Source organism: Sphaerulina musiva (genome assembly GCF_000320565.1).
Source record: "Sphaerulina musiva SO2202 unplaced genomic scaffold SEPMUscaffold_2, whole genome shotgun sequence".
Taxonomy (NCBI): Eukaryota; Fungi; Ascomycota; class Dothideomycetes; order Mycosphaerellales; family Mycosphaerellaceae; genus Sphaerulina; species Sphaerulina musiva.
The window spans coordinates 184,936-199,248 of record NW_016017384.1 but is presented as its reverse complement, the minus strand read 5'-3'; the positions used below and the strand labels follow the sequence as shown (position 1 = coordinate 199,248).

Below are 14,313 nucleotides of genomic sequence, written 5' to 3'. Positions count from 1 at the left end.
GGAAATAGTGTCTGTGTGGTGTACTGCATCCGCTATACCTATCTGCTAGGAGGTACTACGCTAGAGGCTTTAGGTGAAGGTAGAAGGTGAAAAGATAAGTCGGATCTTCGTCTTGACTAGACTGAATTCTAGGAGGTAGTCTACTTGAACACGTTGAGCGTCTTCGAGATCGTGGGAGTGATGACCGAGGTTAGATAGTCTCTGTAGTGACATGGCAAACATGAAATGTAGTAGAACTGGTGGTGGAGGTAGGACGATGCGGGGGAGAGAGATCGGGCCCAGAAGAATCTCGGTCCGTGCCGAGCGCTGCCGTGAGCCCTAGAAGCTTAATTCGAAATTTTGGCGACAATGTACTTGAGATTTCCAATACTCTCCATACTCTCCACCACGAACAGAGCCATTGTTTGGGAGCTCTGAGATGGCGATCGACGACCTAATCGGGACTTTATCCGACGGCGATGTGTCCGACGAGGAGTCGGAAGTGGAGGAGGTGGTAGAAGTGCCGGTACAAACCAAGAAGCGCAAAAGAGAGGCAGCTTCGCAGAGTGCCGTAAAGAAGCAGAAAGGCGACAACGACGCGGATCTGGACTCGGACTTTGAGTTTGAGAATGAGGGCGGAGCGGTGGAGCTAGACGATCTGGACACATGGGCACTAGCTGGTAACGGAGAGATAAACGAGCCAGGAAATATCGAAGCAATCATTGCACGGAAAAGAGCGAAAAATGCTCCAAAAGCGCCAGTGGTCGACAGCGAGGAGGAAAATAGCGACGACAGCGAGGATGAAGGGATAGCAGCGGCATACGAGGAGGAAGATGACGACGAGGAGGACGACGACGAAGCCGAGCCTGGAGCGGACGGTGAGGAAGACAGTGAGGAAGAGTTCTCCACCGCCATGGAGGGCTTGAATGGAGACTTCGAGGGAATAGATGGAAATGACGAGGAGGACAGTGGCAACGAAGACGATGAGCTCGATGAGGACGTCGAGGTCGCAGTCCATGTACCGCATCCGGACGACCTGGCTGACGAGTCTGGCTCAGAGGCCGCAGAGGATGTGTTGGAGAAAGAGAAGCGCAACAAGTTCTTTGCCAATGATGAGAAGAGCTCAAATCCTGCTGCGACTGCCTTCCACGCTATGAACTTGTCGCGACCGATTCTTCGAGGGCTGGCGGCGGTCGGTTTCGATAAGCCAACGCCCATCCAGGCCAAGAGTATTCCCGTCGCGCTTGAAGGGCGCGATCTTGTTGGAGGAGCCGAAACTGGTTCTGGAAAGACAGGCGCATTCATCATTCCCATCCTGGAGCGACTCATGTTTCGGCCAAAGCGTACTGCAACTACACGTGTAGTCATTTTGATGCCTACTCGTGAGTTGGCGTTGCAATGTTTCAATGTGGCGAAGAAGCTGGCTGCACATACAGACATTACGTTTGGCCAGGCAATCGGTGGATTGAACTTGCGCGAACAAGAGAAAGCACTGAAGCTTCGACCAGACATTGTCATTGCTACTCCTGGTCGTTTCATTGATCTGGAGAGGAACAGCACCGGTTTCGATGTCAGCACGGTAGAAATCTTAGTTTTGGATGAAGCTGATCGAATGCTTGAGGAGGGGTTTGCTGATGAGCTGAACGAGATTTTGACCAAGATTCCAAAGTCACGCCAAACAATGCTGTTCTCTGCAACGATGACAACAAAAGTCGATGACCTGATCCGCTCTGGTCTCCAGCGACCTGTTCGTCTCATGGTCGACTCGCAACAGCAGACTGTCAAAGGACTCGTACAGGAGTTCGTGCGCCTTCGACCTGGCAGAGAAAAGAAACGTCTCGCCTACCTCATGTACCTCTGCGAGAAAGTCTACACAGATCGAGTGATCATTTTCTTCCGACAAAAGAAGGAGGCTCATCGAGTACGAGTCATCTTTGCGCTCGCAGGGCTCAAAGCTGCCGAATTGCACGGAACCTTATCGCAAGAGCAACGTATCAATGCGATAGAGTCCTTCAGGACTGGTAAGGCAGGCTTTCTCCTCGCCACTGATCTCGCATCTCGTGGTTTGGATATCAAAGGCATCGAAACGGTCATTAACTACGAAGCACCTCAGTCGCATGAGATCTACCTGCATCGTGTCGGACGTACAGCTCGTGCTGGCCGAACTGGTCGCGCATGCACTCTCGCCGCAGAACCCGACAGAAAAGTTGTAAAGGCTGCAGTGAAGGCCGGAAAGGCACAAGGCGCCGTCATCAAGCAAAGAACAATTGAAGCTCACGACGCGGATGCTTGGCATGCACGAATTGAAGCCATGGCAGACGACATTGAGGAAGTCTTGAGAGAAGAGAAGGAAGAGAAGGCGCTCAATATCGTCGACAAGCAACTGACAAAAGCCGACAACATGGTCAAGTACGAAGACGAGATCAAGTCTCGGCCGAAAAAGACGTGGTTCGAAAGTGAAAAGGACAAGCAAGCCGCCAAAGATCGAGGACGAGCTCTCCTCAACGGTGCCGAAGCAATGGAGACTAAAAAGAAAAAGGGAGGCAAGCTCTCCAACAAGGACAGGAAGAAATTGCAAGACAAAGACGATCGAAAATCCGGTGGCGAGTGGAAACTCGGAAAGAAAGCTACTCTGCAGGCCAAGGAGTCGTCTGATAAGAGGTTGGCAAAAGTCAGCAAGCAGCGAGAAAAGGACAAGGCTAGAGGAAAGGATTCCAAGGCCAAGTATATCAAAGGGAGAAAGTGAAGACTATCACCTTGAGAGGATAATTGAAACCTTTTAATCTAGTTAGATATATATCCAAACGCTCTTCCCACCACCTCCTTCCTCATCCTTCAACTGTAAAGGCACGCACGGGCGAGAGGCACATGTTTGTCGAGAAAAGAAGAAAAAGCCACTACCGTGCAAAACGGCCTACTCAGCTGGATCTTATATCTTTTTCAAACATACCTCCTCCTCCTCCGTACGTGCAGCCAGATACTTCATTCGGTTCATTCAACAAGTCAGTAATCAGAGTCTTCGATTTGAGCAAGTCTCTGTCTGCTTCTAGTTGAACCGGCAAGTCGCCGAGGTGCATTGAATGGAGTTCACTTGTAAATAAAGAAAATCAGGGAGGAAGAATCGTACATGTATTAATAAAGATGAACGTATCGTACAACATTTTACATGCCAACAACAACCATGATGCTGCTCTATATACTTATCACACACGTTGCATGTCATAGCCCTTCTACACTTCTCGCTCGCTCCTAAGCAAAACCAGCCGGAGACAGCTCAACCAGGAACGCCGGGAATTGACCACAATGCACAAGCTGCAAGAGAGCGCGAAGCTCGGCAAGCTCACCAAACCTCTCTCGTTCTCTCATCGTCGCCTTGAGCAAGAACAACGCCTCTGATTTATTTAGCCATAACATCCACATACCTCCCTCCCTTCTTCCCCTTCTTCAATGTCCCGCCTTTTCTAGGAACAGGCGGCCCACCCATTAAATCATCAATACTACTCGCATTGGACAAACTCGTGCCAGGTCGACTAGGAGGTTGCATTAATCCACCACCATTCAGAGCAGAAATAGCCGGGTTGGTCAATGCAGAAGAAGTAGGTGGAGTACCAGCAGCGGGCGTACCAACTCTCGAAGGAGGTCCCGAACCAGCAATCGAGGAGGATGTAGGGGGGATTTTCATAGGACCACCAGATCCGGATGTGATTCGACTGGGAGGTCCTGATGGTGGACCCATCATCATGGCACCACTACTGACATTCCTACTCGGAGGACCCTTTGGTGGAGGAGGAGTTGCAGCCGAGGCGGTCTCAGCTCCCTTGGGATCTTTTTTGTTGACCCATTTTCCCAGGTCTTTGTCGAAAAAGAAGGAATTCTCTTCTCCAAGTTTGGCTTTGATGGGTCCGGATTGTTGTTGTGGCATACCTTGGTCGGCGCCCTTTTTGCCTCCAAACCAACCTCCAAGTCCAATGCCCCAGCCTTTCTTCTCGCTGCCTTTCTTGTCGGCATCGCGCGCAGCATCTGCTTCCGCGGCCTTTCGGAAGGCTTCGTCTGCGAGACGATCCGCTTCAGATTTGGACATGCCCGCAGAGGGCGCCGGCGAGGAAGTCTTGATAGCAGCAGCACGGGCTAAGATATCATCATCGTCGTCGTCGTCCATTATGCCTCTCCTGGGCTTGGGCTTGGCTTCAGGCTCCTCGGTGTCGGGCTCTGGCTCGTACGGCACATATGCAGGTGGCTCGTAGCCATAGCTGCTGCCTGGGTCATATCCACTGGCAGCGGGAGGTGCATAGCTGTTTCCGCCATCTTCTTCGGACTGGCCCACAGCACTTGTTGGCAACCCGTTCGGCGTATCGCTGAATGTAGATTGTGGGGCATACGGTGTTGACTCTTGATGTTGTACGAGTGGAGAGTAGGAATGTGAGACTGGCTGCTCTGCAAGTAGAGGTCGCGGCTCGTAGCTGCCACTAGAAAACTGGCCCGAACCTCTCCTCGAGTCATTGCCATATGGTATGCTGTCGTCGGACGTGGATTTATATATCTCGGGCCTGGGCACAGACAAGGGCTGGGGTGATGGCGCATACGATCGTGAAGAGGATGTTCCTGGACGCTGTTCATTCGAGCTCAAGCTGCCTGCAGACATTGGTGCGTACTTGTGACCACTGGCTGTTCCACCAGGTGCATATCTGCTGCTACCTGACGCTGGAGACGGCTGGTATTGCTGCATGGGTGCAGATGACGGCTGGAATTGTTGGGTGAGTGCGGACACTCCGGGTTGGCCATAAGTCGGCACGCCACTGCCCATCATCGGGTTGAACACCTGGTGCATGTCGGAGCTCGACCCAACACGACTGATGTCAGGAGAGTCTCCATTCACGCCACCAAACGGACCGACAGCATCACTGCCTGCGCCAGAGGCATTCGATGTTTGATCATCGTCTCCGGACACGAACTTGGTGAACCAGCTGGAAGCACTCGACGACACCTTGGCTGATGAGACTTTCGATAGCAGACCCTGTGGGCCAGTCTGGGGTGTCTGTGACAAGAATGCGCTCAAGTCAGCCACTGTCTGTGTGAATGTCGGATGGTAGTATTGTGATGGCTTCGTTGTGGATTGATATGCTTTGGTGATATGGTCGCAGTATGCTTGGGCCTGGGATGTGAGTCCAGCAGCGGCCAATTCTTGTGCATGCTTTAGTTTATAGGCCTGTAAGTGAGGAATGTATTCGGCTCTGTGTTGTGAGAGCGACAATGCCCACTCGTAGATCTCCGTGAGGATGATTGAGTCAAGATCGCTGCCCAAAGACTCTTCCGGTCGCTGGTGATTGGCGCCCAGCAGGACGAAGGTCGCCTCTGGATCATCTGCACCAGTATGTTTGGCCAGCACTCGTGCGAAGAGGAAACACGTGTGCGCAGCCTCTGCACGACCATAGCCGCTCAGCAGTTTGCCAAGAGCAAGGAGAGAATTGCCATCAGCAGGTGTGCGATTGCTGGCAATGAGGCCGAGTGTCTCTTGCCACTGGTCCAGTCCTTCGAGCGGATTCTTAGACACCGCTCCCTCAGTCTTTGACATCATCTGGAAACCGGCGCGTGCGGACGGTGGCACGAGCTCATCTACGCACTCCTCGGCATTGTTTGCAAAGACTTGATACAGTGCAGCGAGACTTCGCGCATCGCTTCCAACCGTCTTCACCTGAGACCGCACGAAGGACTGGACAATCTGCTGCCACGTTTCGGGACCCATCGTGGATGCAATGAGCATTGCATGCCCCCACAGCTTCTTCTCCTCAGCAAGCCAGACTGCGCGTTCTCGTTGACCTTCTAATAAAGCCTGTCGTAGCTGGACAACAACAGCTCGGTCTACTCCATCGGCTTGAAGACCTCCGCGCGTGTCCACAGGACTTGAAAGTTCCATGGCTTGACTCATCTGTGCAAGGTTCGGCAAGAGTACAGCCCTGAGCTCTTCTTCAATCTTCCTGTCGCCCTCAAGCTTGCCATCGTGATCCACAAAGATCTTCATGACTTGCCACAGTGTAAGTTTCTCATCAACACGCTTCTTCAGGTCTGGCTCCACATCAAAGTCCATGCGTACAGCGTCTGCTCGTTGGCGGAGAGCTTCAATCTTCGCGCTCATCCAACCAAGGACGTCTTTCTTCTTCTTCGCTTTCCAAGACAAAGGACCTGGGAACTTGGCACTCAGCTCATCCAGTGGCATGAAGGTTGTGGCCTGCTGTACCGTGATCGCACCAGGCGTACACTTGACACTGGGAACTCCTCCGCCGCCTGCCGCCCAGAATGGGGTCTGCTTCGGAAGACTGCTAATCACAACCCCAGAATCGCCCCATTTGAAGATTGGATGTCCCTTCCACCTCTGCAAAGGATCTCGTGCATGTTCATCCTGAGGTGGCACAAAGATGACTTCTCGCGAGAACTGCTTGCGATGTGTCATGTGTGATCGCTGCGATGGTGGTGCAGATGTGATGGTGGAGGCTGGGGCTTCTGTGGGCACTTGCGCAGCATACTTGGATACCTTCATCTGCGTCGGGGGAGACTGTGTCATGGGTCGCTGCGGTGGTGAGGCGATATTGCCGAGTGAGGGAGCTCTCGACGCGCTCGGCGAGTAGCCCAAACTACCAGACCTTTGTGGTGACATGACCGCTGGTGATGCTCGCCCATTCGACTTTGGCGGCGATGCGGGCAGCTGCTCGTTGAGGTCCGGCTGGGGTCTACCATGGAAGGCCAGAGGACTGCTCGTCCTCGGAGCGAAGGAGTGCGCACTCTGGATGGAAGGGCGACCTGGAGCTGCTGCAGCCACAGGACCATACTTCTTGGCAGCAACCTGTGCTGGAGGAGCAGGCGAGTACCGTGCGCTTCCTGCAGGGGGCGCTTGCGCTGACGGAGCTGGTGAGAAACGGTTCTGTGCTTGTGATGGTGCTGGCAGAGTGTTCGGCGAGTATCTCTGATTCGTGGTGGGAGCGGCCACTGGCGGTTGCAGTGAAATGGAGGCAGTTGGTTCATCTGGCAATAATGGCAATTTCTCGGGCTGAGTGAAACCGCCATATGCAGACTGCTGTGCAGGTGTGGGCGGAGCTTGCGGTCTTTGGGGTTGTTGCATTGGGAGTCCGGATGGCCCCTGGGGTGGCAATTGGTGCTGGGGCGTTGACTGTGGCTGTGGGGTATATGCTCCCGAAGGTCGTGCTCGTGCTTTGGACACAACTGGGAGGTCTTCAAAGAAGCCACTAGCTTGCCTTGTTGGAACTTTTGGTGCAGCAACGCCATTTCCAGCTGGTAACGGAGGCACGGGGGGGACGAACCCTGCGCTCACTGGTGGACCCGAAGACGCACGCTGGACAGGCGGTGGTATTTGGTGGGAAGAAGATATGCTGCTACTCCTGGGAGGTGCCACAGGAGCGGCTGGTCGTGGTCTTTGCTTTGGTGCAGCAACGTCCATAGGAAGATCATATGGCGACTGATAGCCTCCTTTTGCTTTGTCCACGAAACTCTGCGCTGTCTGAGCAGCCGGTCGCTGAGGTGGTGGCTGTTGTTGTACAGCTCCGTGACCATACACATCGTAAAGGCCAGTGGATGGAGTGCCCGCTGACCTGCCGTGGTTTTGTTGCTGCGTGAATGAAGAGCCAGGTGCTGCATACGAATTGAGCTGCGATCCCCGTGACTGTGCTGCCGACGGTATGTATGGACTGCTCCCTCTCTGCATGCCAGGGATCGAGTGAACGGGCGGCAGTACTGGAGCGGGGGCCGATACAGGTGGAGTATCTGTGAGCAGCTCATCATCCAGAAAACCTGGATCATCGTCGCCAAAAATGGCAGACATGTCCATATCTTTCGGATCTTCTAGCATATCATCATCGAGCAGAACAGAGGCAAAGGCAGCTGCCAGATCGTCTTCCGTAGTGTCCTCGGGAGCCGTCATTGGTGCTTCAAGCGGCAAAACCTGCTCTGACTGTGCAACTGGTACGCCGGTAGCTGCTGGACTGTGCGAGGTGCCCAGCAATTCACCAAACGCATCTTCGTCGTCCGCAGGGCCCCAAGGGTCACTTTGAGGCTTTGATACCGGATCCACAGCCATACTTTGGGCATCATGTGATGAGGCAGAGTGTTCGTTGTCCAAAAGCTCTCCGAACGTTTTGTCATCCCCAGCTGACGGCCAATCCGAGCTGTCAGGCCTTTGCTCCTCATGCTCGTGCTCCTCTTGCTGCTCTTCCTCATGCCGCGCCGGAGCTTCTATGAAGTTTGTCGTGAAAGAACGATCGATCTGACCCAGCATGGCTTTCGCTTTTGGTAAAGGTGTTCCATATGCTGGCGTACCGTCCATATCCTCGAGCAAAGAGTCTTCTTCTACAGCCTGCATCCTCGGTGCTCGTTGAGACTGCGACGTCTCCTCTTCCACTGTGGGAGGTGCTTCCTCATCTTCTAGAAGTGGCGCCGTTGGCGCTTCGTCCACAGCCTCTTCCATCTGCGTGAGATGACCTTGATGCTCATATGACTCGCCTTGATCCCGATACTTGGCCAGTTCGTTCTCCATCTCGACATCGTGCGCTACGGGCGTAGTCATTCCCGGCGAGCTGATATAGAGTGCATCGGGGTTCAGCGTGAGATGCTCTGGCGCCTGCTTCTGCTCCCCGGCCGTCTCCTCTCGCTGGTATGCGAGTGCCTCATTGTCTCCCAGGATGTCCTCTATAGTGGTGCCAGGCACGCTACTGTCATCGTCATGATCGTCCTGCGTGGCCTGCGCTGCCGCTTCGCTTGATGGAGCTTCTTCCGCGTCGGCCAAAGCTACTGTTGGGTGCTCCAGCTGTTCCGTTGTTTCCTCTACAGGCATGCTCTGTCCCTCTGCGCGAGTTTCTAGCAATTCCTCTTCCACATCTTGCTCCTCCTCTGGGTGCTCTGAGTGCGCTGGCGCTTCTACCGAATGATCCGCCAATTGATCGAAGAAGTCGTCGCCTCCTCTACTAGACGTCGTCCTCGCAGGTCTCGAGTCCGAGTCTGGTCGATGTGCTGGGTTCCATGCGGACTCTCCCGCGGGCGGTGGTGATGATGATGGAGCAGCTAATGTGCTCGTCGCATTGCCGGGAGAGGTGGTGGAATGCTCGTCGTCGTCCATGGTCGCGACTTGGTCACAGGATTATCGCAACGCGCGCAAGATGAAGAAAGAGACTGTGGGGCATAGCGGGTCAGCCTCTCTTCATCATGAATGCTCAGTATAGGTATGGTTGATGAGGTGAAGTGGCTGTTCCGGCCGAGGCCAGGTGGCTGAAGGTGGTACTGGGAGTGGTGGGACCACCCAAACACGGCCGTGAATGATCCTGGCAAGACGTACCTGTGCTGTGCTGTGCTATGCTGCGCTCTGCTGCGCTTATGCTATGCTAAAGATATAGTTACAAGACGTCTATTAGTAGTACATTACAGGCGCGAATACAACGACTATGCAGGAATGGTCCAACCGGCCAGGGGACGTTAAGATGTAAGAAGTGAGAAGTATGGATAAAGAGTGGCAATGTGCTTCTAAAAGGAGACGAGCCGGGCGGACGTGTTTCTTTGGTGCTGAGCTGCATGCGCGCACGACTGTACTAGAACCATTTCTACCTAGTTCAGTAATCGGCCGGTCCGAAAGACGCGAGCCATCCAAGGCTACCTCCTAAGGTACTACGTAGACTGCACTGCATGGGACACATGGACTTTCTCTCCTATACCTTATGATACAGACACAGGTACACGACACGAACGTTTACGAGACCCACGGCCGTCGATTACCCACAGCAAAAAGACCTTCCGCACGACTGCAGCTACAGCATGAGATGAGGCATGAACGGATACCATCAGCCGCACGACCAACATGGCGCATACGACGACGATGACGGTGATCGCGACTCGGACCTGGACCTGGACCTGGATCTGAATGAGCTCGATCCACAACCACGACCTTCGACAGACGGCACGAAAACGGGCTCCCGACAGCCCAGTACGGTGCGCTCCAGCTATGACTTTGGCGCACGAATCCCTCTACGAAACTTGAGATTTGGAGGGAGAAGGAGAGCAAGGCGGAACGAAGAGGATGCAGAGGACTTGGAGGCTCTAGTGGGCGACGACGAGGATGATGAGCCGCAATCCAAGCCGCCGAGTGCAGCCAGCTCCGGAGTCTCTGCCTACGACGATGCGCCGTTGCTCTCTCGGGAGAATGGAGGAGGAGGCCTGCGGAAGTTCTCACGCGCTGCTGGTCTGGATGGCCTGGGCGACAATCGTAAGAGGCGGAAAGGCATATGGCGATACATCCCTTTCCTGACTCCATCCTCCTCCATGCAGCTGCCTGCGACAGGTGAGGATGAGGAGAAGGCTGAGGATGACCACGATCCAGCAGCCACCAGAGATGTCACGGTGGGCCAGAAGCAGACGGCACGCTTTCCCACCAATGCCATTTCGAACGCCAAATACACACCGTGGTCATTCCTACCCAGGACCCTTTTCAATGAGTTCAAGTTCTTCTTCAACATGTACTTTCTCCTGGTCGCCATGTCTCAAATCATTCCTGCCCTCAGAATTGGCTATCTCTCCACCTACGTTGCGCCTTTGGCCTTTGTGCTGATGATCACGCTCGGAAAGGAGGCCACGGACGACCTGAATAGGAGGAAGCGAGACAGAGAAGCCAACAGTGAGCCCTACAAAGTCCTTCGCTTCGATACACCAGGCTCCTTGGGCGGAAGTGCTGGACGAAACAAGCGGAAGATCAAGAGCATATCGGAAAAGAAAAAGGGCAAGCGGAGAAGAGTATCTCACGAAGATGTGCGCTTGCAGGCAGCAGAGGATGAGGAGCACAGTACACAAGACGTTGACGCACCATCCTCAGAAGTCGTCGAAATCATCAAGCCATCTGCACAACTCAAAGTCGGCGATGTGGTCGTACTGGAAAAGGACCAGAGGGTGCCTGCAGATGTGGTCATCCTGAAGAGCTTCTCAACCGACACTGTTGCTCTGGCAAATGAACCACAGCGGCACTCTTCTGATTCAGCACTGCGTGACATGGGAGATGGCGCGACAGTAGCGAGCTCACTTCTGCAAAGTGAGACTGCTAATAGGCAGGACTTGAGCAATGAAACAACGTCATCAGATCCGAGTGGAGGTGGTGAGGCTTTCATACGTACTGATCAGCTTGATGGAGAGACAGACTGGAAATTACGACTAGCTACGCCGCTTGCACAAACGCTGCCCTCGAGCGAGTATATTCGTCTGCGAGTGACGGCAGGGAAACCGGATAAAAAAGTCAACGACTTCGTTGGGACCATTGCACTAGAAGCGAAGCAGCACCGAGCATACGATCCACCTCTAGACGGAGAAGAGGCTGCGATCAAATCAACAGCACTCAACATTGATAACACGGCTTGGGCTAACACCGTCCTTGCGTCCTCAACGACGGTGCACGCGGTCGTAGTGTACACCGGCGCTCAGACCCGCGCGGCACTGTCCACTTCAGCGTCAAGATCAAAGACCGGTCTTCTCGAACTGGAAATCAACAGCTTAGTCAAAATTTTGTGCATCCTGACAGCTGCGCTGAGTATCATTCTGGTGGCCATACATGGTGTCGAGGAACACGACGGCAACAAATGGTACATTGACGCCATGCGATTCCTCATTCTCTTCAGCACTATAGTACCAATATCTCTTCGTGTCAACCTGGACATGGGAAAGAGTGTATACGCCTGGTTCATCCACCACGACGCAGGCATACCCGGCACGGTGGTGCGAACGAGTACCATCCCAGAAGACCTCGGCCGTATCGAGTACTTGCTGAGCGATAAGACGGGTACTCTCACCAGAAACGAGATGGAGCTTCGCAAAGTGCACGTCGGCACTGTCAGCTATGGTGGAGAGGCCATGGAAGAAGTCATCAGCTACGTCAGGCAAGCCTTCACGTTTTCAGAGGATGCACAACCTGGCACTTTGTTCAGTCCTTCAGCAGCGATCAGCTCTTTGAGTGGCGCGACGAGGACACGTAAGGAGATCGGGCTGCGCGTGCGCGATCTTGTGCTGGCTTTGGCGCTATGTCACAATGTGACACCTACCACCGAAGAGGACGAAAGTGGTCAATCCAAGGTGTCCTATCAAGCTTCGTCTCCGGATGAGATTGCCATTGTGGAGTGGACCCAGAGCGTTGGCCTGCGCCTACAACATCGCGATCGGAAGCGGATCACGTTGCAATACACCGGTGATGACCGAATCATTGTCCGAGTGGAAGTGCTCAATGTGTTCCCTTTCACTAGCGACAGCAAGCGCATGGGCATCATTGTTCGCTTCATCAGGGACACCTCACGCAGCCACGATGAGGATGGCGAGATTGTTTTCTTTCAGAAGGGCGCAGACACAGTCATGACTTCGATTGTCGCCGCTAATGACTGGCTGGACGAAGAGACTGATAACATGGCGCGAGAGGGTCTCCGCACGTTGGTGGTGGGGCGGAAGAACCTGAGCGCGCAACAGTACTCTGCGTTCTCTTCGGCCTTTGCCGAAGCCTCACTCAGCTTGGCAGGGCGAGATGCCGCCATGTCGTCGGTGGTGAAGCAGCACCTCGAGCAAAACCTGGAACTTTTGGGCGTGACCGGCGTCGAAGACAAGCTCCAACCCAACGTGAAGCCCTCACTCGAGCTCCTCCGCAATGCAGGCATCAAGATCTGGATGTTGACGGGCGACAAAGTCGAGACGGCGCGCTGCGTCGCAGTCTCTTCCAAACTTGTCTCCCGTGGCCAAACGATCCACACCATCGCCAACCTCAAACGTCGAGACACGGCCCTGGACGCGCTCGGCATGCTCCACAACCAGACCAATGCCGCGCTCCTCATCGACGGCCAATCGCTTGCTCTCTATCTCCGATACCACCGTGACGCCTTCATCAGCCTCGCCGTTCGCCTTCCCGCCGTGATTGCCTGCCGCTGCTCTCCCACGCAAAAAGCCGACGTCGCCCACCTCATCCGCGCGTTTACCAAGAAACGCATCGCGTGCATCGGTGATGGAGGCAACGACGTCTCGATGATCCAAGCGGCAGACGTCGGCGTCGGAATTGTCGGCAAAGAAGGCAGACAAGCGTCTCTGGCGGCAGACTTTAGCATCACCCAATTCGCCTACCTCACCAAGCTCCTCGTCTGGCACGGTCGCAACTCGTACCGCCGCAGCGCCAAACTCGCGCAGTTTGTGATGCATCGGGGTCTCATCATCAGCATCTGCCAGACCGTCTTCAGCATCGCGTCCCGATTCGAGCCGATTGCACTGTATCGCGATTGGCTCTTGGTCGGGTACGCTACCATCTACACCATGATGCCCGTCTTTTCCCTCACGCTCGACCGCGACGTGGACGAGAATCTGGCCAACCTATATCCGGAACTCTACAAAGAAGTCACGTTGGGGAAATCGCTCTCGTACAAGACGTTTTTCATCTGGGTGGCGATTTCCGTGTACCAAGGACTCATCATCCAAGGGGGGTCGGAAGTGCTCGTTCCCTCGTTCAACCGCTCGGACAACAACAACAGCAGCAGCAGCAGCAGCACGACGATTGCCGACTCAAGCTACGCGCCGCTCCAGACGACAGGGTTCCGCAAGATGGTGGCACTGTCATATTCGGTGCTGGTCATCAACGAACTCTGCATGGTGGCGGCAGAGATTACGGAATGGCATTACATGATGTGGGCCAGTATTGTGGCAACGGCGGTGATGTATGTGGGGAGTGTACCCTTTCTGGGAGAGTATTTTGACGAAGGGTTTGTGTGGAGTGGAGGGTTTGCATGGAGATTTGGAGCGATTTTGGGAGCGGCGTTGGTGCCGGTGTGGGGAGGAAAGGTGGTGAGACGGTGGGTGAGGCCACCGAGTTATCGGAAGGTGCGAGGGGTGTAAGTGGTGGAAGAGGTGTACCTACCTACCTACCTACCTACCTTACGTACCTACCTGACCTGTAGAATGGGGAAGGCGGAGGAGAAGTAACAGGTACTCTGTCTGTAGCTAAGGTCCAGTAAGGTAGGTACATAGTAGGTTTATACAAGAGAAGATACCTTACTAGCCTCTCTGCCTTAGGTGTTATCACCTGCATCAAAACTGGATACTCTTCCCCTCGGATTTCAAAGTGCAAGATGTGTATACGACTCAGTACGAGATGCATAGAGGAGGTTAGGTTAGGCAAGGCAGTTCCAACTTCCAGACCGACAGTTTACTACCAGTAAAAACCAGCCCAGCCCAGCCCACATACTGTATAGACGCTTTTTTCTTACCTTATACAAGGATGAAGCTATAAGAAGAAGAAGTTGATTCCCTACAACCAAACAAAATTCTGTGCTAGCA

The 14,313-nt window shown here is 54.0% G+C and overlaps 3 protein-coding genes across 3 annotated transcripts; 2 read left to right on the top strand and 1 right to left on the bottom strand.

Annotated features, from left to right (window-relative positions):
- Positions 1–390: 390 nt before the first annotated feature.
- SEPMUDRAFT_79037 (DEAD-domain-containing protein) lies at positions 391–2,593 on the top strand (the record flags this gene model as incomplete). The annotated part of the gene is made up of 1 exon (XM_016910209.1): positions 391–2,593. A coding segment is annotated over exon 1 (2,175 nt), but the record flags the coding sequence as incomplete, so codon positions are not given.
- A 501-nt stretch (positions 2,594–3,094) lies between these two features.
- On the bottom strand, positions 3,095–9,436 carry SEPMUDRAFT_146935 (uncharacterized protein). The gene is made up of 2 exons (XM_016903973.1): positions 9,317–9,436; positions 3,095–9,153 (listed from the first exon to the last, which is right to left on the bottom strand). The coding sequence occupies exon 2, from the start codon at positions 9,098–9,100 to the stop codon at positions 3,377–3,379; it is 5,724 nt and encodes a 1,907-aa protein (XP_016763029.1). The 5' UTR covers positions 9,101–9,153; positions 9,317–9,436; the 3' UTR covers positions 3,095–3,376.
- Positions 9,437–9,673: 237 nt separating this feature from the next.
- On the top strand, positions 9,674–14,028 carry SEPMUDRAFT_146934 (phospholipid-translocating P-type ATPase). Its single transcript, XM_016903972.1, has one exon. The coding sequence runs from the start codon at positions 9,802–9,804 to the stop codon at positions 13,870–13,872; it is 4,071 nt and encodes a 1,356-aa protein (XP_016763028.1). The 5' UTR covers positions 9,674–9,801; the 3' UTR covers positions 13,873–14,028.
- Positions 14,029–14,313: the final 285 nt, after the last annotated feature.